Source organism: Passer domesticus, chromosome 20 (genome assembly GCF_036417665.1).
Source record: "Passer domesticus isolate bPasDom1 chromosome 20, bPasDom1.hap1, whole genome shotgun sequence".
In the NCBI taxonomy this organism is placed as follows: Eukaryota; Metazoa; Chordata; class Aves; order Passeriformes; family Passeridae; genus Passer; species Passer domesticus.
Genome location: NC_087493.1, coordinates 9,967,272 through 9,993,932, shown reverse-complemented (window position 1 = coordinate 9,993,932; position 26,661 = coordinate 9,967,272). Strand labels below are relative to the sequence as shown.

The window sequence follows — 26,661 nt, the reverse complement described above, 5'->3', positions numbered from 1 at the left end:
CAGTTATTAGGGAATACAAGTCATTATGATTTCATTTCCTTACATTGAGAATCAAACTCTGAAGTCACACACCAGTTTTAATTCACATTTACTTAACAGTTCCTTAAGCAATATCCCTTAATTTCCTGGAAGCTTCAACAAATAGGAAATGAAAAACAACTTAGTGAAAACTCATTTACATTTTCTTTGTCGCAAGAGCTGAAAAATTGCCCTGAACCTTTTGCAATGTTCCTGTCCTGCCTGTCACACAGGATGGAGAAAGGAATTCTGGAACTCAGAGGGAAGCTGACAGGAAGGGAAGGGGGAAAAAAGGGAGAAAAAACAAGGGGGAAAACAGAAGGAAGGGAAAAGGAAAAGGAAAAGGAAAAGGAAAAGGAAAAGGAAAAGGAAAAGGAAAAGGAAAAGGAAAAGGAAAAGGAAAAGGAAAAGGAAAAGGAAAAGGAAAAGGAAAAGGAAAAGGAAAAGGAAAAGGAAAAGGAAAAGGTCACTAATTGTACAAAACACCTCCTCCTTCCCAGATCCTGGTTTCAGTCCCTTTAACTGACATTTTCCAAGATGAAAAATGATGGGTTTGCATCTTTTGCTTACCTGTACAACTGACGACTGCAAAGCTGGAGGGAAAAAAAGTAACATATATTTTAATTGAATTTGTTTGATCCAAATGTTTTAATTTTTCCCCTCACATGCAATGCCATATACTGTAAGTTGTGCAAAACTTAAGTTAATTAAAAAAATAAAATTCAAAGAGAAAACCTCTTTAAAACAACTTCTCTATATCCATTTGAACTTTGTTTTCAAAAAAAAAACCCAACACATAAAGCACTATTTTCCTGAATTCCAAACTTAAGCTGCTCCTGCAAATACCCTGGAAACCAGTTTGGCTTTTTAAAATAGATTTGCTTTCCACCACTGGCCTTTACAGAATGATGATAGACTGCATTGTTTGATCACTGAAAATAACTTTGGAAACTACAGATTGAACAGAAAAAACTAAATGTGACTGAAAAATCTTACTCAATTCTTAATGCTACAGCAAGCCACTGTAAAAAATCAGAGATTATCACATTTCTATGTAGTAAAAGACAAAAAAACCCCAGATTATTTAAAATGGAGAGTTCATGCAACTGCACCACCACAACTTAAGGCCACTGTGAGTGCAGAGATGTGCTGACCAAGCTTTCAGGCACTTCAGCAAGAGGAAGTTAAAGGAGAACAAAGGTGCTTTTTCAACCTGTGGCAGCAGCTCTGAGCTGTGCCCAGAACTAAAGAGGCACCTGTGGATTTTGGTGGGTGAAGGGTGAAGTCTGCCAGCCCATCAGAGCTGGCACTAAAGGTCCTACAGACCCTGCAGGACCAGCAGCAGCCTGAATGCTGGAGTGCTGTCTGTTCCATGCTGGGATGAAAACCCCAACACCATGGGATGACTGAAAATGAAAGGGAAAAATTAAGGAAAATTCTCTCCCCAGAGAATTTGGAAGTGCTCTGAGCAGGACAAAGCTTCATTTAGCATAGGCAGAGATACAGACAATGCACCAACTGAAATGCAGAATATGACTTTTTGATAAACAGGAAATTATGGATGCAGGGACAAGGAATGGGCTCACCAAATGTCCCCTGAGCACAGCTACCCCATGGCCAGTCAGAAGGACAAAGGGGGAGCAAAGACAGAGGGACAAGGAACAAAAAAAAACCCTGAGACATTTCAGAAATATAATTTCCAGCATCAGAGCTGGGGGTTCAGCAAGAGCCAGAAGAGCCCCCAGTGTCACTGTGTGAGACACAGGGACCAGGACAAAGAGCTGTCCCAGAGCCTGGGGTGTCCAAACCACCAGGACAAGGTTCACTCTTGGCACAGCTGCCTTAATTGCAATTATTTGTTAAAAATCACACAGCATTCCAGGATAAAAATAGATTTACGCTGTCTACAAACCTCTTGGTGAATTTGCTTGAGCCCCTCCAATGATTCTGCAGTGAAATAGTATGTGACAGATCTGTAAAAGTATACAACATTTTTAATCATCATGCTGCAAATATTTTTTTCCCATAACATCATTGTACTTTCAAACAAAAAAAACAATCATTTGATTTTCAAATTATGCTCCACAGAAACATGTAATATATATTTTTAAATAGTTCAGCAAACATAGCAACAGAAATTCTTTCCTTATCATACAGAAAACTATTCCAAAAGCCTTATAAAAAAAATCAGTGTCACTTCCTAATAACAGTCAATATATACATATATACCAGGCAATTATAATTGCCAATACACTGAAAACCCTTCTCAGCTCAGTTATATTTTTAGACTTCAACACTCGATTTTTCCATCTATTCAAGTACTTCCTACTACTAAAAATGATCTTTTTTTCTTGAACACAAATTCTTTTGATGGACACTGCTGGCAAGTGTGTGTGTAAATACACAGATATACTTTTATATACACATGGAGCAGCATTCATAATGAGTCTAACTCAATGAGCTGCTTGAGGAGGTTTTTCTCCAACACTAAGGAGGTTTTTCTCCAACCCTGAACACAAAAGACTGTCCCTACCTAGGATGACAGCACATTTATAGGGAAAAGGAATTAATCTGTATTTAACTGATCAATTCTCCAAGTAAGGCAACAAAGGATCTCTCTCTATTAATTATGAATTTAAGACTGAAGTCTTAAATCACTGAATAAAACGTGAAAGCTCAGCATCACTCATAAAAACAAACAAAAAATTCAATGGAAACCCAGTTCAGTGAGATGAAGATTTCCATAATTGTACTCAGGAAGCTTTTAATAGAGCAGACATGAAAGGAAAATTTATAGTCTAGATAATCTTGCATTAATACCTATTATTCTCTTGTGCCAGTTTACACAGAGCATGGGTGATCTCAGCACAGGCAAGGATTGCCCCATGGCGTGTGTGCAGATCTGAGCCCACTGATAAAGGCAGAAGTCTTGGCAAAACTGAAAGAGATTAAATAATTAATTCATTATTTTTTAAACAAAGCATAGTGGCAGACCACAGCTCTAAATGTAATTTTGCCTGCCTAGAAAGAACACTGAAAAAGCATTCAAGTATCCTGGCCACTTTGTGAAAAACAAGTTTTAATGAAGTAAATTGTGACAAACCCACACTGAGCTATTTTATACTCCCAACCACCTCCCTGGCTGGAGCAAATAAAATAACATTGCTATTGGGCACTGAGCAGTCAGGGAAATGGGTGGGATTTGATTTCCATGTTAAGTGGCACCTTCCTGGAGCAGGACAGGAGCCCAGGCAAGGCCTGCACTGCAGCTCCTCAGGGGCTGGGCACTGCCTTCAGCCACGTGGAAAATCTGCCAGGGTTTTCCAGATCTCAGGCTCAGCAAAGGACCCTGGGCTCATGCTGAGAAACATCTGGTTTCACACAGAGTGAGAAAGGAATTCTTCTGCAGGTGTCAGGCTGGACAAGACAAAACAGATCCCCCACCCTTTACAACATCAAAGCAAGAGCTGGGAGTTGGAGGGGTGGCTGCTGGAGCTGTTCCCACACAACTGCACCATTTATTCACCTCAGAACCAGCAGAGTCCAGTGCAGCCAGCTATCCAAGGCCCCAGATAAAAACCAACCTGGCAGTAATTTATCATTTTTGCATAAAACCTAAAAATGGGTAAAGCCGTCAGGGTCACTGCACTGTATTGAGTGGCAGGGGAAATCTTAATTTTTATTATGTAAGTTTATTAGGTTTTTGAAGATTTGTCTTGTCTAAGCTCAGCCTGGCTGGGCAGAGCTCAGCTGGTACCTACCCACATTTGCCATGTACTCAGGGGCCTGGGGAGTGATGTTATGCAGAGCTTTGGTGGAAAGTTCTCGAATAACACTGTAAGAAAGCATTTCTGAGGGTTAGCAAGTCAGTAGAAGCAATGTGTTAAAAAAATAATGTGAGCAAGGGACTTCTGCCCCCAGCCAAAACAAATATTCAAAATTACAGTACTCTCTGTCCATCCTATGCTGCCCCCTGTAAAAAAGCCAACAAAACCAAAGAGCAGCCAGCCTGCAGCCAGCTTTCAGTGGAGTGAAAAGAGCTCAAAGAGACAGGGAAAAACACCAGTGGGGCCTGAGGGCTTGTTCTGAGCACTGGGACAGCGCAGTAAACTGTGATTATTTCTCATGATGCAAACTATGATCAGCACTGATAGAATCTCACTTGTGTGATATGTACACATTTCAATCTCCACGAACACTGAATGTGAGTAAGCACCATCTCTATGCATGAAATCTGCTTTAATTAGGATAATTGTATGGTGACAGTGTTTACCCCTCACATACACTATACACCATATAAATGGGATTTATTAATCTATTAACAGATTGAGGTCATGGCCAAAAGACAAAATTCATAAAGCTGCTTAAGTGACATTTTGCTTGGGAGGTACAGATGATATCACCTACTACTTGCCCAGTTCCCTTCAGTCAAATGCTGTGCAAAGCCAGGTGTGAGTAAAATTTACAGAAATAATCCACAAAAGCAGAAAAATCTATGCAGGACAGTCAATTCCTGGATATTAATAATTCAATTTGATGAACTTACCTATCCCAGTGGTTAATTTTCATGTTAACTAAATGATCAATCATTGGCTGTGTGTACTCAGGAAAGCCAGCAATATACACACTGAAAAAGAAAAAAAAAACAACAGATATAGATTACAAATATAGTCCAGAGACAAAGAGTACAGAACCAATATCTGTGTGCATTTTAGCACAGCCTGTTCCAAAGGTTTAAATCCTCTGGCTTTAATTCAACCAAAAAATTACTGAAATGTGCCTTCTTCTAAATGGGATGCAGCTGAGTGACAGGATGGGAAATACTCTGAATTATTGAAAAAAAACTTAAAACCACTTCTATAAAACTTTCAGATTGTTTCTAAAACCTGCTGTACATACAACAAGGTTGACATTCAATCCCACTATTACATTCCAGAAAATCCAGATGTGTATATTAACCTGAATAATTATTTCAGATTGGAGAAACACATCACTGATAACAACTGCAAGACAGAGGAAAAATAAGTTACAGAAATGTGTTGCATCTTCATAAATACAATGGTCCAAAACAGAAAAGGGGTTTTCCATTTGTCCTTCCTAAAAATCAAACATGTGCAGGGAGTGAATTGTGACGAAAGCTGCAGAGCTCAGGTGTGAGATGGAAGGAAGAGCAGCACTAATTTGGGAGCCTGCATTGCCTCACTCACAGCCACACTTCCAATCTGCAGAAGCATCAACTATGGAAAGCCAAGGTCAACACAAGTGAAGTGAAATGTTTGTTCAGTACATCTAATGAGTGTTAAATCACCTTGGGAGGCCCAACTATCAGCAGGATTTGTGCCAGAAGGGCACAAAGGGACTCATGGACTACCTTAATTTCACCTGTTCAGATCTTTTGAGTGAATAACTTTGCAGCTATAATGGTGTTCCACTGATATACCTGTGTGCAGTCAGAAGGAAACAAATAGAAAAACCAAATACTGCCACATGTTCCATCCTGGTATCTATGGAATTCATCAGAGAGGGAATCCTTAAATCCACAGCCACACCTCAGTTACCTGAACCAACACTGCACACAGAAGCACCCTCCACTGAGCCCTAGAGAAGGATTTGACACTTGGTTCAAACTGTTGTTGATGCCAGCAGAGATATATAAATACAATAGAATATAAACATATAAAATAGAAATAAATATATAATTGATATCTCTAGGTCCTGTCCCTCCTCTGCAGGAACACACAATGCAGACACATTTCCCCTGCCATGTTTGAGCTCCCATCTCTACTTTGTAGTTGCTTTTCTGAGTCCCAGTTTTAGCACCCACCACTCTTGCCAACCATTTTAATTGCACTTCCTTTCCCAGCTAAAATCAATCTCTTGGGTCACAGGTGTAGCTAAATCCCACTTTTAGTTTTAGTTTATAACTATCTTTAACTACCTTTTGTGCCCTACTGAGAATTTAATGCAAGAATCCTTGCACACAGGTCTGTATTTCCTGATGATGGTGCTGGTTGGATTTCTGTACCCCACTCAGGTTAAGCAGCTTTTTCCTCAACTCTGCTTGTACCAAGCTCAGAACTCCTGGAATCACATCATCTCTTTACTGCTAGTTCATATAAGATAGGTTTCCTTGACCTTCCAACCTCAGAAATGTATTATGATATTTGAGCTGAATCCTCCAAATACCATGAGCAAAAAGGGGCACCCAGTGTGAAAAACCTGCATTAAAATATTTAGATTTGAAAGGCTCTAAACAACTATTTATACACACACACAAATATTTGTAAATATACATGATACTGCCCCTTTACTGGAACATCACCATCATTTATGAACCAAATTCAGCTGCAGAAATTGACACTTTTTTTTAATGAGCTTTTATTGCTCAACATTATCATGGTACATGTTTTCTGAGTAGCCAAATATATACCTGGGTGCCTTTTTCTTTAATGTTACTCAGGGAAAAATAAGGAAATTGCCAAGTAACTTAAGTATTGACCTGAATAATGACAGGCTGCTTGAAGAGCAGTGTAGTGTTTTGGAAGTAATATAGTGAATGGCAAATATTTTACAAAAAACTAGTTTGATTAATGGCACTGAAGATGGCTTCAGAGAATCAAGCTTCTAAGTGCATAAGGCTATTTATAAAAAGATTTACAAATTTATTCCTCTTGCTGAACAGTTCAAAGAAAGAAATCAACAGTAAAAATACTTTCACTTAGGTAAGTGGCACTCCTACAAAGACTCTGGAAATCACAGTGAAAAAAGTAAGAAAAAAAATTTAAATTACCAATTCAGCTCTTGAAAAATCAAAATAACATAATCAGCCTCCAAGCCAGAGAGAAAATAGAAGAATTATAAAAGAGAGAAAGTAAGACCAGCTTTGTCACTTCTGAATGTTTTCAATTCTGTATTAGCACAAAAGCCCAGAGCTGCAGAAGTGCCGTGGATGCCACCCCAGGGATCTCGAGCAGCAGGGCAATACAGGCTCCTGCATTGCCCCATCCCCGTAGGAGGCAGCTCTGGGGAAGGCTGTGGGAGGAGGGTGGGGACCCCAGGAGGGCTGCCAGTGGGTAAAAGGTGAAGGGATGAGCAGACTGAAGTGATTCTGCACTAAAAGGACAATGCAGAGGTGGACAGATCAGTGAAAAATCAGTCTAGGTGAAGACAGAGGGTTCCAGTATGAATTAAAAATCTCTCAGTGGATGTGGAAGAGGTTTTACAGTGACTCATGTGAGCCAGAGAGAAGTTTGATCAGAGGATCCGTGCTTACCCCTGAAAGGATTTTCTACCAAGTTCATTGGCATAAAAACCAAGAAAGAAAGAAGGATAAATAAAAGAAACCTGCAACTGTCTATTCCAATGAGCACTTTGTCTTTCCTGACCAATGAATAAACTGATGAGTTTTGTAAGAATGTATAAAAAACATGTATGCTAGAACAAAAACAGTCTGAAACCTTCTGAAAATTGAGTGTGTTGCTTTGGATTGTCTCCATCTCAACTACAACAAGTGGAAGCCACAAGGCTGGCAGTGGAGCAGGACCCACCATGTACCTGTGTGCAGGTTTTGGTGGCCCCAAGGACATCATCTGCCCCAGCCTTTGGGAGCTGCTGGGCTCCTGAGCAGCCCCACGGGGCAATGTCCTGCCCTGTCTCCACCAGGGCTGACTCACCCTCATGCTGCTGGGCTGCTCTCCCCACCCTGGCTCTGGACACAGACTCTGTCTGAGACAGCTCAAGCCACAACCAGCCCCTGCTCTTCGTCATTTCCTCGTGAGGAAATGCAATATTCTGCTCCTTCTGGCCATCCAGTTTGGCTCCCAACTCCCCTGATGTCAGCACCTCTGTGTTTCCAGAGCTGACTCTGTGTTCCAGGTTTATCACCACCCCAGTTTGGGTACTTCCAGCTGCTCTTTGCAGACTGCACTGCAGAGATCAGTTGGGTTTTTCAAACATTACTGCACGCTGTGGCCAGCTTTCCACTGAGCTGGCACAAGCACTGGAGCTCAAGGTCTACGCACAGACCACAATTCAACTGTTGTGGTTGTGAGGCTCCCAGAACGAGGGAAGAGATGAATCTGACTCCACATTCTTAGAAGGTTGATTTATTAATTATGGTATTTTATTATATTAAAAGAAATACTATATTAAAACTATACTAAAGTATAGAGAAAAGGATACATCAGAAGGTTGGAAAAGAATGAATAACAAAAAGTCGTGACTCCTCAGAGTCCGACACAGCTGGACCATGACTGGTTATTAAGTAAGAACAATTCACATGGAACCAATCAAACATGCACCTGCCACATTTTAAAGCAGCAAAACACGAGAAGCAAATCAGATAATAGTTTTTCTTTTCCTCTGAGGCTTCTCAGCTTCTCAGGACAAAAAATCCTGGCGAAGGGATTTTTCAGAAAATATCATAGTAACATTCAACAACTTGGGCAAACTGTTCATTTACAATGGGTATAACCTGATTTTTTCCCCATATCAGAGTCTGTCTGCCATCGTAACAGCCTCTCCTTTGACTACAACTCTCCAAATTTCATCTTGTCCAGCCTTGAGCAGCTTAGACACTTTTGTGACAACTCCTGGCTGCTTCCTCCTCGTCACCAAGGAAATCATGGCCCTGTTTTCCCTCTGCCTCACACATGATAACCAGTCATCAAAAAAATAAAACAACAATTTTGATTTACTTAAAACCATCCGTATGAAACAATGTTCACTAAGGTGAGGCAATCAGATAAGAATTTCATTAGGTACAAGAGGTCCCTCATATTTTGGAAAATTAAAAATTGGAAACTTACCTGATAGTCAAGTAACAGTTAGCTCTGTTACCAACAGCAAAATAATCAGCTGCAGTCAGAATGTCAATGCCATGGGGGAAAGTGCCCTACAAACAAAATATTGTTTTAAAATGTATAATACATTCCAAATAGACAACATGATTGAAAACAAACCTTCTGCTACTCTCCCAAGCACTGAAAAAATACATTTTAATTTATAGTAAAATCACTTGCACTAGAGACATAAAGGATATTGAATATATAAACAGCAAAATACCTCACTGTGCTTGTGAGTCAATGATAAACAGCCCAAGCAAATGGCAGCAGGCAGTAACCTATGCAACAGCTCCCTTCACACCTCCCAGCCATACCAAAATATGTATTTGGCTAATGCATGACTATGTATATACCCAAAGATGATTCCTCTAGAAGGGTTTAGATAAACATAAACATGTTCCCAGTTTATGTGAAGACACAAGGTGACTTTAATGAAATATAAAATTAGAGATTTAAGCACCAAGAGGTGCATCACGTGTAGAGTGCATGGGAGTTTCTACTTACACTTCTATTTTATGACTCATTAATAAACTAAAAAACGGGGTTGGTTTGTTTTTAAAATGAACACTGGTTCCCAGCAAAGCCTGAAACACTGAATCCTACTGAGGGATCCCACTTCTGCCATCACTTCTCAAAGCAGTCTGCTTCTAGAAGATAAATTATCTTTCGAAGTATGAGATTTCCACTTAGAAATCTCCATTTCTGTATGCAAGAAATCCAATTCAGATATTCAGAATTTTATTGGCTCTGGCTGGTTTAACAGAGCATCAGCAGAGGCAGCAGAGCACCCATGAGCCACGATGAAAAACAAATGGAAACGAGCCAGCTGACACTGGCTCCACTCACCTCCAAAAGGGACACTCAGAGGGTATTAAAACAATGAGGCTCCCTGGAAGTACAGGTTTGGGATGTGATGCAGCTTTGTTTACAGCTCACTCATCCCTTCCACATTAGGATCCAGCCATGCAAAACTAGTGGGAAGTATCTCTCCATCAGAGAGAATCACTGAAGCAGTTCATCCTGGAAGCAGTGGGAGCTGCCAGCTGCTGCCAAGGTCTTGCTCTGGGAAGCAGAATTCCAGTGCTCCCAAAAAACAAGGCCTGAAATCTGACTGGACCAAGGAGAGAGTATTTATGGCTTATCCAAGCCTGCAAGTCTTGGTAAGTCAAAGATAAAATGAATGCTCTGTCCAAAAGCCTCATGAAACCTTGATTAGGGGCAGAAAGGTACATGAGAAACACCTCAGGATGAGGTAAGGCCAAAGAGCAGGCCACACAATGGAAGACAGAAAGATTCACACTCCACAAGGAAAATCTCAGCCAACAATTTGAGTTCTAGCTGCCAGCTGGACCTTGCTGTTTGTTCCCCAGCTGCGTGTGCCAGTTGGATGCCATCTCACAAAGGGCACGGTGCCACCAAGCCTGTTGGTGAGACAGCATCATTCCTGATTTCAGGAACACAGAGGTCACAGCCAGTCAGGCTTTACAGGAACAGCCAACAGCTGCTCTTCCCCCAGAACACTTCAAACTCCTCCAATATAGAAGTTGGTGTTATTAGAAGTATCTGCATTTCTCATGATTTATGCTCAGAAAAATTCTTCAGATTTTTCAAAGCTCCCACTGACACACAGTGTAAGTGGCATTCTTGCAATGCCTTCTCCTGTGGCCATCAGCAAGCTCTGATTTGGGACATGTGCAATTACAAAGCTGAAGGAGGCAGAACCAGGGAACAAGTGAGGCCAACCTTTTTCTCCACCTATTTAGTATCAGCCTTATTACCTCAGGTGGAGAATATGTTTCAGCTCCTTCCAATTCAGAGAGAGGTTGTCTCTTTCAACACACTGTGAACTCCAGAAGGTGGATCTGCTCATTAAATAACCATTTTCCTGGGCACCAAGGAATGGTTCAGCAAGTAAAACTTCTGACCTTCTGCAGGAACCAGCAGGAGCCTGACAGTTCCTCCATGCCATGAAAACTCAGTGTTTCACTGCTGATGTCCCAACAGAAGGGCTGAAATCATCATCATGTGATGACACATTTGAGTTGTGGGTCAAAGCAAAGTCTGTAAGGAACCTTTCTGGCTGTAATCTAACATGGACTGCACTCCTCTGATTCAGAAATAAAAAAAAAACACCACCACAGAATTTTTTGCTAGATGGAAGCACTTCTAAACGTGCAGCAGCCAGGAGCCCTCTCTCCCCTGGAGCCAAGTCAGGCTAAGGTGTTATTTACTTTGTTCAGCACTCACACTGCAGTCAGGCTGGGCTGCTGTGTGATGCCCAACCTCTCCAGGGCAGGAACTGCAGACCCAGAAGAGCCACCCTGGCTTCTGTTTATCACAGACCCAGCTGGGTCAGGTCACCAAAAATCCCTCCTCTATTCTTCCCAGTCTTCCTGCACCCTTTCTCTGCTATTAACTTACTTCTGTCTAGAAATACATGAACAGATGGTTTAACAGCCAGAGTTCTAAAGGAATAAAATTCTGGCACAGAAATTTTTCAGGAATGCTGGCATGTGACAGCATTTTAACAAAGATCCCTGAAAGAGCAGCTTATTGATACCAAAATTGCTTTAACCATGCTCACATGCCCTGCTCTGTTCACAGGAATACACTGTCTGAACCATCCCTCCCCACACGTTCTCTCTCTTAGTTGTATATTCAGATTTATTAATTTCTGGTAAGAAACCAGTAAATCCAAGGCTTTACCCTTTTTGCTTCTCCTCCAAGCCTGAAAATCAAAGCTGTCTTGAGGATTTTAACTACTTAAATGTTGCTAAGTTACATGGGAACATACCACAGTACTTTTTACCAAAGGACTTGGGTACCTCCAAAAGTACCAGATTTCTCAAAATATCTAGATGGTACAAGACACAAGCCTAAAAACTGAGTTGAAGACTCTGGAGCCTTGTTTACTGTGGAACCACCAACTACAGCAATGATTGCACAGCCCACTTCAACTGGTCTGATTCTATTGAAAACTAGAAAATCAATCAAACCAAACCAAAAGAACAAAGAAAACCCAAAAAAACCACCCCACAAAACCCCCAAAAAACAAACAAAAAAAATCCCTGCACTTTTCCTGCTTTAAAAGCACAGTAGTTTTCAGGGTGTAAAATAACCAGCTCAAATGCTGGTTTTGCTTTTCTGAAGGACTGAAAATTACCAGTAAGCTCATTTTCTTCCCAAACCGGAATGCTAAAATAAAACTCACACCTCAGAAAAACATTCCACAAGAACTTGCTGTTCATAATGAAAACAATTATTTTGTGACATTCTTTCCCTCAATTTTTCCAAAGCCACGGTGTCTAATTTTGATTTTAGGTACTCCATGCTTACAGTAAGCTCCAAGGCACAAATGAATGAAGATGCAGGGAAGTCACCATACCTGTCTCCCAACATTCTCCTGGAAGGCAGCCTGAGGAACAGAGAACAAACACACCAAAACGAGTCAGGTTTGCTTTTTGATAAACACCAGATGATGAATTCAAAACACACAACAATATAAATGACCCATGGCTTTTCTGTTTTAAATAAAGTAAACTTTGTCAGTAGAACAAGCCTGCAGGGCTTTTCTGTTTCTGCATCTCCACGTTCTCTGTTCCTGGAGCCCTACGTTGCCTGGCAGCAGTTTGAGAATTCAGGTTTATTAAACTTGTCACACCCACACAAGTGCTTGGGAGCAGTGACACCAGGCTTGGCCCTGGGATGGAAAGTCAGTGCCTGCAGAAAACAGCAACTGAGGCAACTCACTCTTGTCTGACTTCAACATCATTTGCTAAGACTCAGCAAAGCTTAATTCTTTAATGTAAATGAAAACTTTGGGAAAAAACATTAAGAGTGCAATATTTATCTACAGGGTATGTGTCTGAAAGCATGCTGAAACACTGAGCTTGTTAAATTTGAAGACAAAATACATGTAAATCTCTTGTATTTTGCACTAAATAAACTCAAAATCTTGCAAAAATGCAATGAAAACAACCAGAAAATGTATCTGTCTACTTGTATGGCACACAGAAGAAAATCTGCTTAATTCCCTATTTGAATTTTCTTTCACAAAAAAAGCCAATTATTTTTATCCCTTTAAAGGCCATAAAATCCTAAGCACCAATAAGAGTTTCTGTCAATTTTAACTCTTAAGAGAGGGGAGATCACTGTGATCTGGACACTTCTCCCTGGCACTGCCACTCTCTCTGCACACACAGCTTTCCAGGGATGGACAACACTCATTAGCTGATACTTAATGGACAGGGGAGAAGCTCCAATGTTTACTGAAACACCACAAGAATTTGGACAGCCAGAGCTTCTGTATTTCCTGCACAACTCCAGCAGCCCTGTGGTAATCCACCTGTGACAACAACAGGTTCAGCTGGCTCCCCAGGAGGATCCCACTCTGCAGGTGGAGCAAGGGCTGACGCCAGCCGGGACGGAGCCGGAGCCTCCCGGGCTGCTGCTGCCTGCTCAGGCTGCTGCCTGCAGCCCCTGCACGCCTGCCCAGGCAGCTCCAGCTGCTGCAGGCAGCTCAGGGCATGGAGCACAGCCTGGCACAGCCCACCTGCTGCCAGCAGTGCCCCTGGGCAGCACACCCAGCCGGGATGGGGCAGGAGCTGGGGCTGCAGCGGTGCCCTGCGGCTGCAGCGGTGCCCTGCGGCTGCTCCTTGCTGCTGCTGCAGCCCAGCTGCTGCCACAGGCTCTTCCCCTCCTCTCCTCACTCCAGGACAGGGTGCTTGTCACTCTGCACCATTCATTTCTTTCTTCTTCCAGCTCTAGGTCCTGGTTCATGCTGCCCTCAATGCATTACTGCGGGCACAGGCTGTGTTTTATGCCACGCACCCTCTGGAGATCAAGCAGATCTCATCAAGCTGTAGCCAGTTATTTGTGCAGCTCTGAGCTCCCCCTTGGTGGAAAGAAGGCAGTTAGGTGATCATTTTTTAGCCCATTCCACAAAAGAAAGATATGTTTGGGATACAGAACATATTTTCTGATAACTCTGGTGTATCCAGGTTTGTGACAGACCGGGCAGTGCTGGGTTAACAGCTGGACTTGATGATCTTAAAGCTCTTTTCCCACTTGGATGATTCTATATTTTATGCTACTGAAACACTTTTTTACTCAGCACAGGCATATTTCAGTGAGTATGACATTCTCTATCACATCCAAGGGATTTCACAGTTCAACCACTGCATTACAGTGTCATTTAAAAATGTGCCGCTCAGACAAGTGCCTAAATGATACAAAATCTGTAAAGCCCTGAAATTCCAAAAAAATGCCATATTCTTAAGAGATGCCAGATTCTTCAAGTGTTTTGTGAGAGAAATTTTTCAGTTTTTATACAATCCCCTTCTGGAGATGGAAAAACTGGATACAAAAACACTAATTTAAAGATTCCATAAGATCAGAACCAGGGTGACCAACCTGAACACTCTTCTTTCCCACAAAAACTGAAGAAATTATATTACAACATTCTCTAAAAACACTTAGTTTAAAACCAGGTATTTTAAATACTATCAGTCAAACAAGAGGAAAAAAAAGCCTCTCTTTGAGATGTCAGAGCTGAATAGAGTCCAATTCAGCATCACTTATTCATCTGATTATTCCTTATACTGATTATTCATGAAAGAGTTGCACAAGCCAGCCCAGAATGCTTGTGGAGCTTCAAAAGCAGAGTCTTGTTCTATTCTCTCTAACCTCAGGGTTCAAAATGTCTCTATTCACCATTTTATTTTATTGGTGCTCTGCATTATAATATATTACATATTGTAAGAGATGGAAAATCTTGTAAAACCTGTTGTTTATTTAAATATGTGTTTAACTGCAATAATGATTGGAAATATTTAGCACTCCCAGGTATTTTTCTTCCAAATTGTAATAATGGCTGATAAACACAAAATATTTCTTCGCCTTTCTAAAATAAGAGAAAAGGCTTTAGTAATTTCATAAATATCCATTAAACAACTATTCCAAATTTTGACCAGCTCTGATTTAGAAAGAACTAGTGAAAAAATTAATGAGATTGGAGGTAGCTGACTTGTAGCTCAAGAGCTCAGGAGCCTGGGCTACAGCAGAAGAGGGAAATGAGGAGAAATGTGCTGGGTTTTGTACTTAGAAATGCAGATACTCGGGCTGCACTAAGCTCTCAGCTTGAGTCTGGCTGGTTTAGCACACAGCTCATGGCCAAACTACCAATTTATGTGTAGAAACACACTGATACTAAATCAAGCCACCAAAGGTAAGCAGCACACTTGTCGTGGCAATTGTGCTATAAAGATTTCTCCTTGGTGTCTATATAAACCTTGATTCTGAGGACAATTCCTGGGCATCACACAAATAATTCACTTTTCACCACCTATGCTCCCTAATGTTCATGTAGCTCTCAGGAAAAGAAATTCCTCTGAGGAACTGATTTGAATAAAGGGACTTAAATTAGCCAAGAATGGCAAATTGCAGTTTCTAAAATGCAGGAGCTGAAGTCTGGGGGAAGTAGCATTGCTGATATTTGTTAGTTGTACAGCAAGGGAAGGGTTCTAGCACTGCTCAGCAATCTGCAGCACCTTGGCTTGCTCTGGTCTGAGCTCCTTCAGAGCCAGGAGCTGAGCTGGGCTTGCTCAAGCACTGACTCACTTCCCCAGCAATTATTACACTGCAGCTTCATTCAGCAGCTTCAGCAGCAGCACAGGTGTGGCTACACAAAGTGAGGATGCTAGCCAGGTATCCCTGAGAAACCCTCCTGATGTTCTAAACACAGCACTTTGCAAAATTTCAGTCAAGAAGTCAGACAGACCTGGTAATGTGCATATTGCGAAGATTGTCTTTTTTCTTTTCTTTTCTTTTTTTTTTAAACACATTCACAGTGACATTTATTGTCAGGAACAGAGACACAGTTCTTTGGCAGACACTCTTTGGTTCTGGTTTGAGTTCCTACAGTTAGAGGGTGGAGTTTTTTACATTTTCCTAAGATAATTTGGTTTTTCTGTTAAAAGATACAATTCATACTTTTTTTTTAAAGAAAGCAAGTTCAATGTCTACAACATTGAATTTAAATTCTCATTGATAAGACGCCCATTCTTTCTTGTCAAATTCTGTACCTATAGATATCTGTAATTCTCCATCACTTCTCTTCTCTTAAGAACACTCCTCTCAACTCTCAACAGCATCAATATTTTCTAGAGAAGGTTTCCACAGAATATATTTTCTATCAGTTCTATTCACTGCCTAACAGTATCTGACTAATGGATTTGTCACTTAAAAAAATTCCCAGTCCTATGGAAAGAGTTTTATATAACAGCTAAATATGTTTGAAGGAGAGAGATTATTCTAGAAATTTTCAGTTTACCATGATTAAAGAGTAACAGCTGATGCACAATCAGGAAATTGTAACCTCAAAAAATCCCCCAGCTTGGAAATGTGCAAAAAAGCCACTATCTGTGTATTATGTAGGACCCTTTTGTCTGTGATCTTGTAACTAAAAAATACTAAATAATCCTTTCTTAGATACTTTATCTTGATCATCATGACAAGACTACAGCACACTGTTAACTGTGGCCATAAATCCACATGTGCATCTGTGGGTTATATAATTTAACATCTAAATTCACAAGATACTTCTAAGGATTTAAAAAAACACTGGTTTTTTGCTCCCAACATAACATTTGCTTCTCTACTGTAGTACTGTGTAGTTAAGTCTACAAATTATTAAATGAAAACAACAAAACAGAGAGATGGAAGCTGGATGTGGTAACTTACAGAAGCAGCTCTTCTGCAATTAACATCACGATCAAATACTGCAGCAATAACCAATGCACTGAGGAAACAAAACACTGAGCATTAGTACCAAATTTATGAAAAGAAATGTGCAATGCCATCATTTCAACATTTAGCCTTCCAAGCAGAACAGGCAGCACATCCTTTAAGGAGCTTATTATTTAGAAATACAAGGCTGAACTAAAATCTGAGTTGAAGTAACCTTGTGCTTGTTTCTCTAGTTTGCTGTGGACTCCCCACAGCACAACTGCCACCCCTCTGTACCAAAGGCATTTCTGGAATACACAAACAGATTTTAAACAGAGCAGGGGTTTAAAACTTGGACATAATCATGTCCAATGTGAGACTCAGTGCTATTTTAAATGAAAACTTGGAAATATAGAGTTTCTCAATAGCCAAATGTACAGCAAGTCTTGTGTAAGGAGTAAACACAACACCAAGTGAAGCAATGGAAAGCTGCACAAGAACAGTCACATCCTGCAAGGCACAAAAATCAAACAACATGCAAATCCTGGTAAAAAATAACCTGCAAGATGAACTGCAAAGCAGTTTTAGGGTGACCCTTTAGAGACAGATGGATTATTATACTAAACAATTTCTTCATGCATGAAGCCTGGTGACCCTGCACGGGGGAATTCTTGTGCCTCAGAAGAGCTGCTGCTCAAAGATGTGCTACACAACACAGGAGAAAGAATATATCCCAGAACACAGTCTGCAGCTTTAGAAATCCACCTCCAGCATTCAATTAACTCCAGCAACAAATAAACATCACTTCAGGAGAATCATTTAAGCAGAAAATTATTCCTTTCAAACCCTGAAACTCTTCATTACATGATTTATTGACTCCAGGCAAAACCGGAAATAAATACTGGCTGAAAAGTAAATTCAAGATAGCTTTGCTTCAGCATAAGGATATTAATTACACTGATAATATCAAACTTCCCTGGGTAGTGGCTATCAGTTCCCTACAGTGATGAATACTGTGTTGTTCCACTTCTCTGAAATGCACAGTCAGCTCGGCCTCTGTAATTTCAGTTCATCTCCATTAGGGAAAACAGGAGCCAGAAAGCCAGAATGAAATGAAAACAAACCCCAATAAAGGGTTCTAAAGACAGTTAATGCTTTCTTACTGCTACCTGCAGGAGCAACATGCCCCTCTGCCACAAAGACAAGAGGAGAGAGGAGGTCATCCAAACAACAGAGCCTGCAAGAGCCAGTGCTCAGGAAGCATTCCATCAGGAAGCAGCACACATGGCTCACTGCTGAGAAACTGCTGGCTCAGGTACACTCTTCATACTGATGCCTCAGGTTTGGCTTTTATGTTTTCAGATTCTGTGCTGCTTTAGTGTGTGGGTCTGGGTTCACATCAGGGGATGGTGAGCTCTCTGCACAGAGCAGGGAGACAAAACAATTCCTGCTCCAGCTGGGGACCAAGGACAAATGATCCAAATCTCAGCCCAGGAGCACAAACAACGTGGGCTGAAGACAGAAAAACAAGCAGGATGGGACATGGCTGAAGCTGTAACTGGACAATTAACTCCAATATGCAAATGGAGCAGAATTTATAAAAGTGAGAGACCCCCTGACAAGTCATCCATTTTATAACCATTTTAAATCCATCTTAAGTGTAACCCAGCTACTCTTATACTACCCAAAATATATCCATTGAAACCTTCTAATAAATCCCTACTTTATTGTTTAACTCTGTCTAGCCTCTGTTCTAGGCCAGCCTCCACAAGGCATCAATACCATGCTTCCTAATTCTCTGGCACACAGAGAGACTTAAAAATTATTTTAAAAGGACACTTAAGAATTATATAGTTTTAATGATATGACTAGCTCCCATAAATGTTTTAATTAGAGAACTTTCAAGACTGAAGGAATTGGAGGAAAATGATCCTTGAAACCAAAGAGAAGCAAATTTCTGCCTGACATTTCTGGTTACACAGACTGGAACAGTAATTTGTCAGTTATGTAGTTCAATATTGGTCTTTTCTGAAGAGGGGGAAAAACCCCAACCACACAAAACCCCTGATCACACCAAGAAGCTCAGAATCCTGAGTGCTGCCCTCGCTGCATCAAACAAGAGCTCATTTTATAATCACATTGTGGTTTTCCATTTTTTCTTACTCTTCTGTTACCTTAAGACAAAGCTGTGCAAGTGAAGCCAGCAAAGCAGCATATTGTCTGTGCTGCCACCTGAGTCACTCCGTGCTGCAAACAACACTGGGTGAGCAAAATAAAAACCCCAGGAATTCCAGCAGTGCCCCGTTATAGTCCTCAATCATCCTGCACTCACTGTTCCATGTTAATCCTTTTAATGAGGCACTCTAACTCATCAAACTGCACAAATGCTCTTTTCAGGCTAATTCCCACTTGGAAGTGCAGGCAGATCCTCCCCAAAGCCAGGCTTAGTGCAGAGGGTGGAACACCTCTAAGGTGTCTTCACCTGTCTGCTCTGTGGGAGTTTATGTGATACTGCACCAGGATTTCCTAACAGAAAGAAACTGTTGATGTCAAACCAAGTGGGATATTTTTTTAAGCTACTCAAGGGATCATGTCTTGACTTGCCTCAAGTGCACCACACCTGCCTGTTGCCAGGAGGAGCAGAGGATGGCTTTGCACCCTCCAGTCCTATGGAAACACCTTTCCTGGCTCCTTTACACCCCCCAGTCCCCAGGAACACCCTTCCTAGCTCCTTTTCATCCTCCAGCCCCTATGGAACAGCTTTCCTGGCTCCTTTTCACCCCCCTGTCCCCATGGAACCTTTCCTGGCTCCTTTTCACCCTCCAGCCCCTATGGAACAGCTTTTCTGGCTCCTTGAGGGATATGGAGCCTGCATGAACAACAGCAATTAAGTCCACAATGAACATAGATTTATAAAGTTGCAATTTTATCAGTCAGCTAATAATTCTCCCTTTCCTCACTATCCATCCTCCCAAGCATTCACCTAACTGGCTTCAGGGGAAGTTAGAAGTACTCCACGTATGTCAGTGGGCACTTCCCAGCCCTTGTGCATCTCATTCCCTTCCCTGACAAGGTGGGAAGAGCCAGGGAGCAGAGGTGGGCCAGGTGAGAGGCATCAGAACACAGAAATAAGCACAAGCACCAGTTGCCCTCAGCTCACAAGCACAAGGTGTACCAGGCAATAAAGCTGAACTCCTTTCACCACCTGCAGCAGGCACTTCCAGTCTCCACTAGCCACAAGCAACAAGAAGCTGATCCTGCTGCTATCCCCTGGGAATCTGCTGCCATCAATCCCAGTGTGCCACCCTCAAGCTGTGGGAGGAGAAAAATAAACTCTCAAACCTCTTGCCTATTTGGTACAAAACCAAAATTTCCTTCCTGAGCCTTAAAAAGGGTGAAGTGGTAACAAGAGAGCAAAGTCTCCTCCCTGCTGTACATTAGGAAAGGGAAAGGCACAAGAACCACCACAAACAAAGTGGGTCTGAACAATCCAAGCAAGAAAAGGAGGTGAAACTTGGGTCTGTTGAGCACTGCTGCTGCAAACAGCCCCTTCTGCACCTCTCCAGTCATGCCTGGGAGGGCTGCACAGAGAGCTGGGTGACGAAAACACATCTGGACTATAGGGTTTTTTAATTTTTGAGACCAGAGCAGTTCTCCTGTTCCCTTTACCCCATGGAGCTGTGTTACACCACTGCAGGAGCCACACAGGGCAAGGAGCAAGCACAAGGGCCTGCTCCAGCCACACTGCAGATGACTCAGATTTAATTCCTCCTGTTTATCTGGGAGAAGGTCTAAGGAGAAATGCTGTGACCATTCCCATTTCCACACTGCTACTTTTGCAGTCCCTCCAACCCAGCTCACACAGAGCTCTCACACATCCTGTTCACCACCCACCCTCCTGTGCTGTTCAGTGAGTTATTCCAATCCAAAAATTTGAAGTAAAGTGGACAAAGTGTAAGAAATGCATGTGGAAAAAAGAGCAAGAAAAATGCTTAGAACAGGAGTTACAAATCCTGTGAAAAGAAGAAAAAATAGGAAAGGAGAGGGTCTGTGATACAGAGGTGCCTTTACCCAAGTGCCTTCAGCACTCAGCTCTGCTCTGCAGGAACAGAACAGCAGAAAGCCATTCCCCATATTTCATCACAGTACAAGACATAGCTCAAAGCAATGCTTCAGATTTCCCCAGTTCTGCAGGACAATCCTGCCCTGGAGCAAGCTCCATCATCCATCCTGGGCCACACCTGCCTGCTCCCCCCTCCCAAAGGCAGGCAGCACCCTGGGGAAGCCAAGGCTGCCTGCCCTGGTGCCCTGCACCCACAGTGAGCTCTGCTCATGGAGACAGACCCCAGATCCCAACAGATCCCAGCTCCTGACTCCCCTACACCAGCCTAATTCTCTAAAACATCTGCTCTTTTTGCAAGGTCATATTATGAAACTTGTTGAAACTTGTTTCTGGTTCAACCTCTCTCTCAACAATGTCATCTCTATTCCATGGCCTTCTTAAATCAGCACACTTCATCTCAGTGTTTGCACACAGATGTACAAGGCTGTGTGAGCTTTCTGCCAGGTTTTGAGAATTCTTTACAAATCCATTTCTCACGAGTTCTCAACAGATCTCAGATCCCAACAGATCCCAGCTCCAAACCACCCCACACCAGCCACAACAGGCAAAGGAACCTGCACCCTCACAGCTCCACACAGTTCAGATAGCCAGCAACCATTTAATCACTCTAATTGTTATTACAGAATGCAAGTATGTTTTCATTTTTATTTTTTTGTTTAGGTTTTAAACAAAACAGTTCAGCTCCTTACTGTGCACCTGCCACTTCACAGACAACAACTTCCACACCCAAGGGGGCAGGAATCAAATTACCCACATTTCCAAGTCATTAAATTCTGCTTCACTTTCCTCATAGGTAAGCTTAAAAAGAGAGGCAGCATGTAGAGACTGGGAGAGAAACAAAGCTCAGTCTAGTAGTGCTTTTATAATGATGTGCTTGAACAGCAACTTCAGTGGGTGCATCTCAAAAAACAGCAACAAGGTCCTGCAAAAGAAGTGAAGTTTCATCTATATTGCCAAGAATTTTCTTTTTGTGGTCCTGTAGTTTGAATAGATGAGGCAAGGTTTTAGAAACCAGTTTAACTAGACTTTAACAGACCATTAAGCAGATGAGCAAGTGTATATTGTTGAAATATGGACTGGGAAAAAAAAAACTGACATGGAAAAATACAAGCAAGTGCTATTAGAAACACTCACAGGCATGTATTTCCAATAAGTGTTCACTTTTTTCTTTGTTTTTTTCTTAAAAGAGTGGCAAGGTCAGGAAGGGGAACGGCTGATCTATGATCTATAGCAAGTTTACAACTTCAATATTCTGCCACTTTCATCACTGAAGAGAACATTCATAAAAAACCAGGGAAGAATCAGCTGACAGTGAATATGGAGAGAAGGATTTATTTCAAAGCACTGTCTGAAATTTTACTAAAAAACCAATCTGACTTCATGCAGTTTAAAGTGATTGTTCACTGGTCCAAAGTGAAATATTTATGTTCCTTGACTGCTGAAAGAACAATGGCTTTCAATTACAAAATGATACAAGAAAAGGAAAAAAATCCCCTGCAAATCACCCTCTGCTTTAATCTGTACCTGCTGTTAAGGACACGTAGGGCAGGACCCAGTTCAGGTATTTTGGTACCTAAGTGGGTCCCATGTGCTTCCAGCAGCTGAAAATGAGTGCAGGATAGACCTTGTGCAATCCCCAGCACCAAGCAGAGCCAGCAGCTCAGCACTGCAATCACTCATCACACTTTTGGAAGGTGTTTACTATTTTTCTCTAATAGTGTGTATTCTTATCCAAGCAGACGTTTTTGCTGTGTAATTCAGCTCACAATGGATATTATGCATTTTGTTTCAAGATGCTGAGTGTTGCATTTTTGCAGGGTAGCAACAATTTGCTTGTGGCTAGAAGTATGACTCTTCTTTAAGTAAAACAGTGACACACCTAAGGCTAGATTTAAAAAAAAGCCGTGTGTAATTATCAGCTTGCTGACACAATAGGTGAAACTGTGTGTCATACTTTATTTGAATTTTTTTTTCACCATTTCTCTTTGGAGTGGCAATTCTACCTTTGAGAGTTGATTTAGAAAAGGAATGGCCACTATAATGCCCCTGTGTGGGCAAAGAAGGCTTTTGGATGAGATTGAAATAGTTCTGTCAGCAATCTAGAAGCAAGGAAGTCCCTAAAACTTAAAGCAGATATCCAGGACCACAGACAGTCCAAACTTCTGTTCTTTTGAAGAAGAAAACACTAAATAACCACTGGTCAAAACCCTTCTGACGGAGACAAAGCTGCTGTCAGTGGCTGCACTAAAAGTGTGCCAAGAAAGTGTGAGAAGCCACCTGTGTGTTTGCAGTGCAAGTCACCCGTTAAGAGACCTCAAAATGTCAGCCAGAGTGTGGCCAACAAAAAGACCAAACAATAAAGAGAGAATCCCACAGGCAAGGAGGAGAGAGAATCCGAGACACAAGAAAAAAGGTAAAACCAGTTTGTATCTGCAAAAATAGCAACAGTATTAAGGGAAAGGTTGCAGCAACTTCTAGTCCACCATTGCAGTAGCTCAGATTTGGAAATCTCTTAAAAGATTTTACTTTTGAAAGTCTTTTGAAACAGAAACCATGGATTGAAAAAGAATTACACCAGGCACTTCCATTCATTTCAAGTGAAATCCTGCACTCTGCTCTGCTCTATAAAACCACAAGGCATCAATAGAGGAAAAATTCTCTCATGTATTTGTTAACTTTAACTCAAATATCTTCTCAGTAATAATAAAACCCCTACTATTCAAAAGTGCTGTGTTAAGAATTCAGTATTGCCACATAAGATTCTTGCCCCTTTCAGAAACTGGAAGTGGTTTCATTTTCTATTCAGAATAATCTTTGAATTGGAACACTTCAAAAGGAAAATTATAATTTGTGTAGAAGCAGAGCTGAGGTGTACTTTATCCTTTTAGACTTAACCTGCTCAATTTGCAAGCTGTAAGCTGGTCAATAAAAAAATGCTTTATTCCTTGCACAACACCCATGTGACAAAGTCCCATGAATCTTGGATTGTCAGGAAGAAGACACACCTGAAAAAGTAAGAAACAACCTCTGCCTTAAGTTTTCTCCTAATATTGCCAGCCCTTTAGGACGTCATAAAACACCTCCTCTATTTTACAATGGTTTGTTATTTCTGCCTCTGCTGAACTAAGGTTCCAAATCTTCTCTCTCTTAAACTTCTCAAACTCCCTGAACTGATGTCACTGAGCTGTCACACAAAACGTGGATCAAGCAGACAAAAGATGACACCCTGCCAAAGCCTTCCTCCACTGATCTTTCTTTTCCACCTTACAGTGAATTTCTTTGGATTTTCCTTTGAAAATCAGGTGAACAGAGGGAATTGAAGTCACCACATAACAAGGAAATAGATATGTTAACATCACCACCATCCCACCCATACACAATTCGTTACTTTTAAGCCATTCAACATATGTGTTAGCAGACACCTTAAGTTTTAATAGTCTTCAAAAATGGCCTTTATCAGTTTCCCAGCTCAGTTCAAGAGAGAGGGGAAAATGTGGGAAATGGATTTGTAGAGGATTCTCAAAACCTGACAGAAGGCTCACACAGTGTGCCCCTGTATGCAAACCTAGAGATAAATGTGGACTTGGAAATGTCATGGACTAGGACAGACATTGTTGAGAGAGAAATGGAGCTAGAAACAAGTTTCAAAGGATGGCCTTGCAAAAAAGACTAGATATCTATATATATTATATATATGATATAGATATATATGGAGAAATGGAACTATGAAAGATGCATTGTAGTAGGAAGAGTAATTTTAGATAACTGGCTTTAAGACATTTGCAGCATGGTGTGACAAAAATCTCATAGGCCAAGAAATGCTTATAATGTATTGTAATTAAGAAATATCATATAGATATATATGGAGAACTAGAACTATGAAAGATGCATTGTATTAAGACCCATAAAGAGTAATTTTAGATGTTTGGCTTTAAGGTATTTATAGTATGGTATGGTAAAAGTTGATAGGTGAAGAAACACTTACAGTGTATTGTAATTAGGAAATAGGCTATAGATATATACATTGATATATATGGAGATAGAGAATATGGAAGATGCACTGTATTAGACCCACGAAGAGTAATTTTAGATGATTGGCTTTAAGGTAAGGTGTGGTAAAAGTTGATAGGTTAAGAAACACGTAGTGTATTGTAATTAAGAAATAGTTGGCTTCTGATTGTGATGACGTGCATTGTAACACCTGCATTGTCTCGCCCTTCACACGAGACTGAAAATGCAACGAAAGTTTTTCAAACACTCTCAGTTGCCAGTCGGTGGGTCAGCAAAGGGCCCGGTCCCACAGGCGGGGGGCGAGCTCACCTGGAGATGTGGCGGATGAAGGGCACGAGCTCGGCAGGCTCGTAGGCGCGCGCGAAGGCCCAGCACACGTAGCAGGCCGCGTCCCTGACGTTGGAGCCCACGCTGCACGCGCCCCGCTTCTCGTCGTACGTCAGCGCCTTCAGCATCACAGGGACCACTGCCACAGCACAAAACATCCACACAAAGCAAGTTAGGACCTTCAAGAACATCCTGTTCCAGCCATGCCATGGGCAGGGACACATTTCTCCATCCCAGGTTGCTCCAAGCCCTCTCCAGCGTGGCCTTGGACATTCCAGGGGCCTCCCCACCCTCAGAGGGAAGAATTTCTCCCTGATATCTGACCTAAACCTACTCTCTTTTACTTTAAATCCATCCCACCTTGTCAAGTCACTACATGCAGGAGTCAATAATGTTTTTCTACAGGTAAAAGAGCTCCCAAAACCTGTAAGGATAATTCTTTTACATCGTTCTAGAAACACATTGCTACAGTTCAAGAAGTATGAGTGCAGGGCTCCCCAGAGGGTCTTTACTTGGTATCTGCACATCCAGACAGAAAATCTGAATACATCTCTCTCTAGATGGCACAACTTTATTAAATGACTAATGTCTGCAGAAACAGCAGCCTCTTAAAAAAAACCCCAAAAAAAAACTCCCAACAATTTTTCTATCAATTTTCTTTCTGGTATCAAATTTATCAAATGCATCATTTTCCTTAGAAAATACTTGTCACAAGGTGATCCCATTAACAAGAAATGGGATCACTGAGCTGTATTTCATTAGCAATCTGTGCCTGGATATCCTTGAGTGGATATAATCACAAAATAATTAAAACTTCCATGTGCTGTTCATCACTGTGTACTATTGCTTTAAACAAAAAGATAGATACCATGACTGGAGAAGCGAAGTGTTAAAGGCTGTTTAAATTGATTTTAAGCTGCTAAAGAAAATCAAGCAGTAGCTATACAGATGGGTGAGATTTGAGTAAAAGGAGCATAAACACTACAAGGGGGAAAGTGAAATTCCAATTCTGGAACAACGATGCAGCAGAGATGGATGGATTGTTGGACATTTCCCAGTTCCTAAAGAAGCTGCAATGAAAGTATTTAAAAATGCTGCCCAGCTTGTTTTGAAAATTGCTGCATCAACTGATGAGAAAAATGGAATTTGCTGGTTCTACAGGAACACTCAAGCAGGCGCCAAAGGCAATTTTACAAAGCTGCAGCACGTTTCCCTCAGTGCAAGTGGCCACTCCAGCCCCTTCCAACAGCTGTGGGCACACTCCCACCTCTGTGCAGGAAGGAAAAGGGGGAAGGAGGCCCCTCCAGCAGCTCCTCACATTTGGATAGTCTCTGTGAAACAAAAAAATGTATTTTTGCAGTTTAATGTCCCAAATGGGCACAGCACCAAATGGTTTGTGAGGGACAGGGACAGATGCTCCAGGGTCTGCTGGCCAGGGCAGCTTGAGCTGTCACACCTCTGTGGTGGCCTTTTCCTCCATCTGGGACTCACAGCACTGCCCTGTGAGACTGCAAAGTCTGGAGACACAGAAAAGGAAGCAAACAGTGGGCACTGGGAGGTGGCACTGCCAGGGGAAACAAGGTGAAGTGTGCAGCACTGGTAATCAGAAACACA

General features: G+C 41.6%; 1 protein-coding gene across 1 annotated transcript in view; it reads right to left on the bottom strand.

The window, feature by feature from the left end:
• The window catches only part of TBCD (tubulin folding cofactor D), a 107,863-nt gene that overhangs the window by 36,713 nt on the left and 44,489 nt on the right, over positions 1-26,661 (bottom strand). The window contains exons 15-23 of the mRNA XM_064395956.1: positions 25,030-25,186; positions 16,602-16,659; positions 12,247-12,276; positions 8,826-8,911; positions 4,565-4,645; positions 3,780-3,853; positions 2,839-2,956; positions 1,931-1,991; positions 589-611 (exon numbers count right to left, since the gene is read on the bottom strand). Coding sequence (XP_064252026.1) covers positions 589-611; positions 1,931-1,991; positions 2,839-2,956; positions 3,780-3,853; positions 4,565-4,645; positions 8,826-8,911; positions 12,247-12,276; positions 16,602-16,659; positions 25,030-25,186 — 688 coding nt within the window. The remainder of the gene's footprint in view (positions 1-588; positions 612-1,930; positions 1,992-2,838; positions 2,957-3,779; positions 3,854-4,564; positions 4,646-8,825; positions 8,912-12,246; positions 12,277-16,601; positions 16,660-25,029; positions 25,187-26,661) is intronic.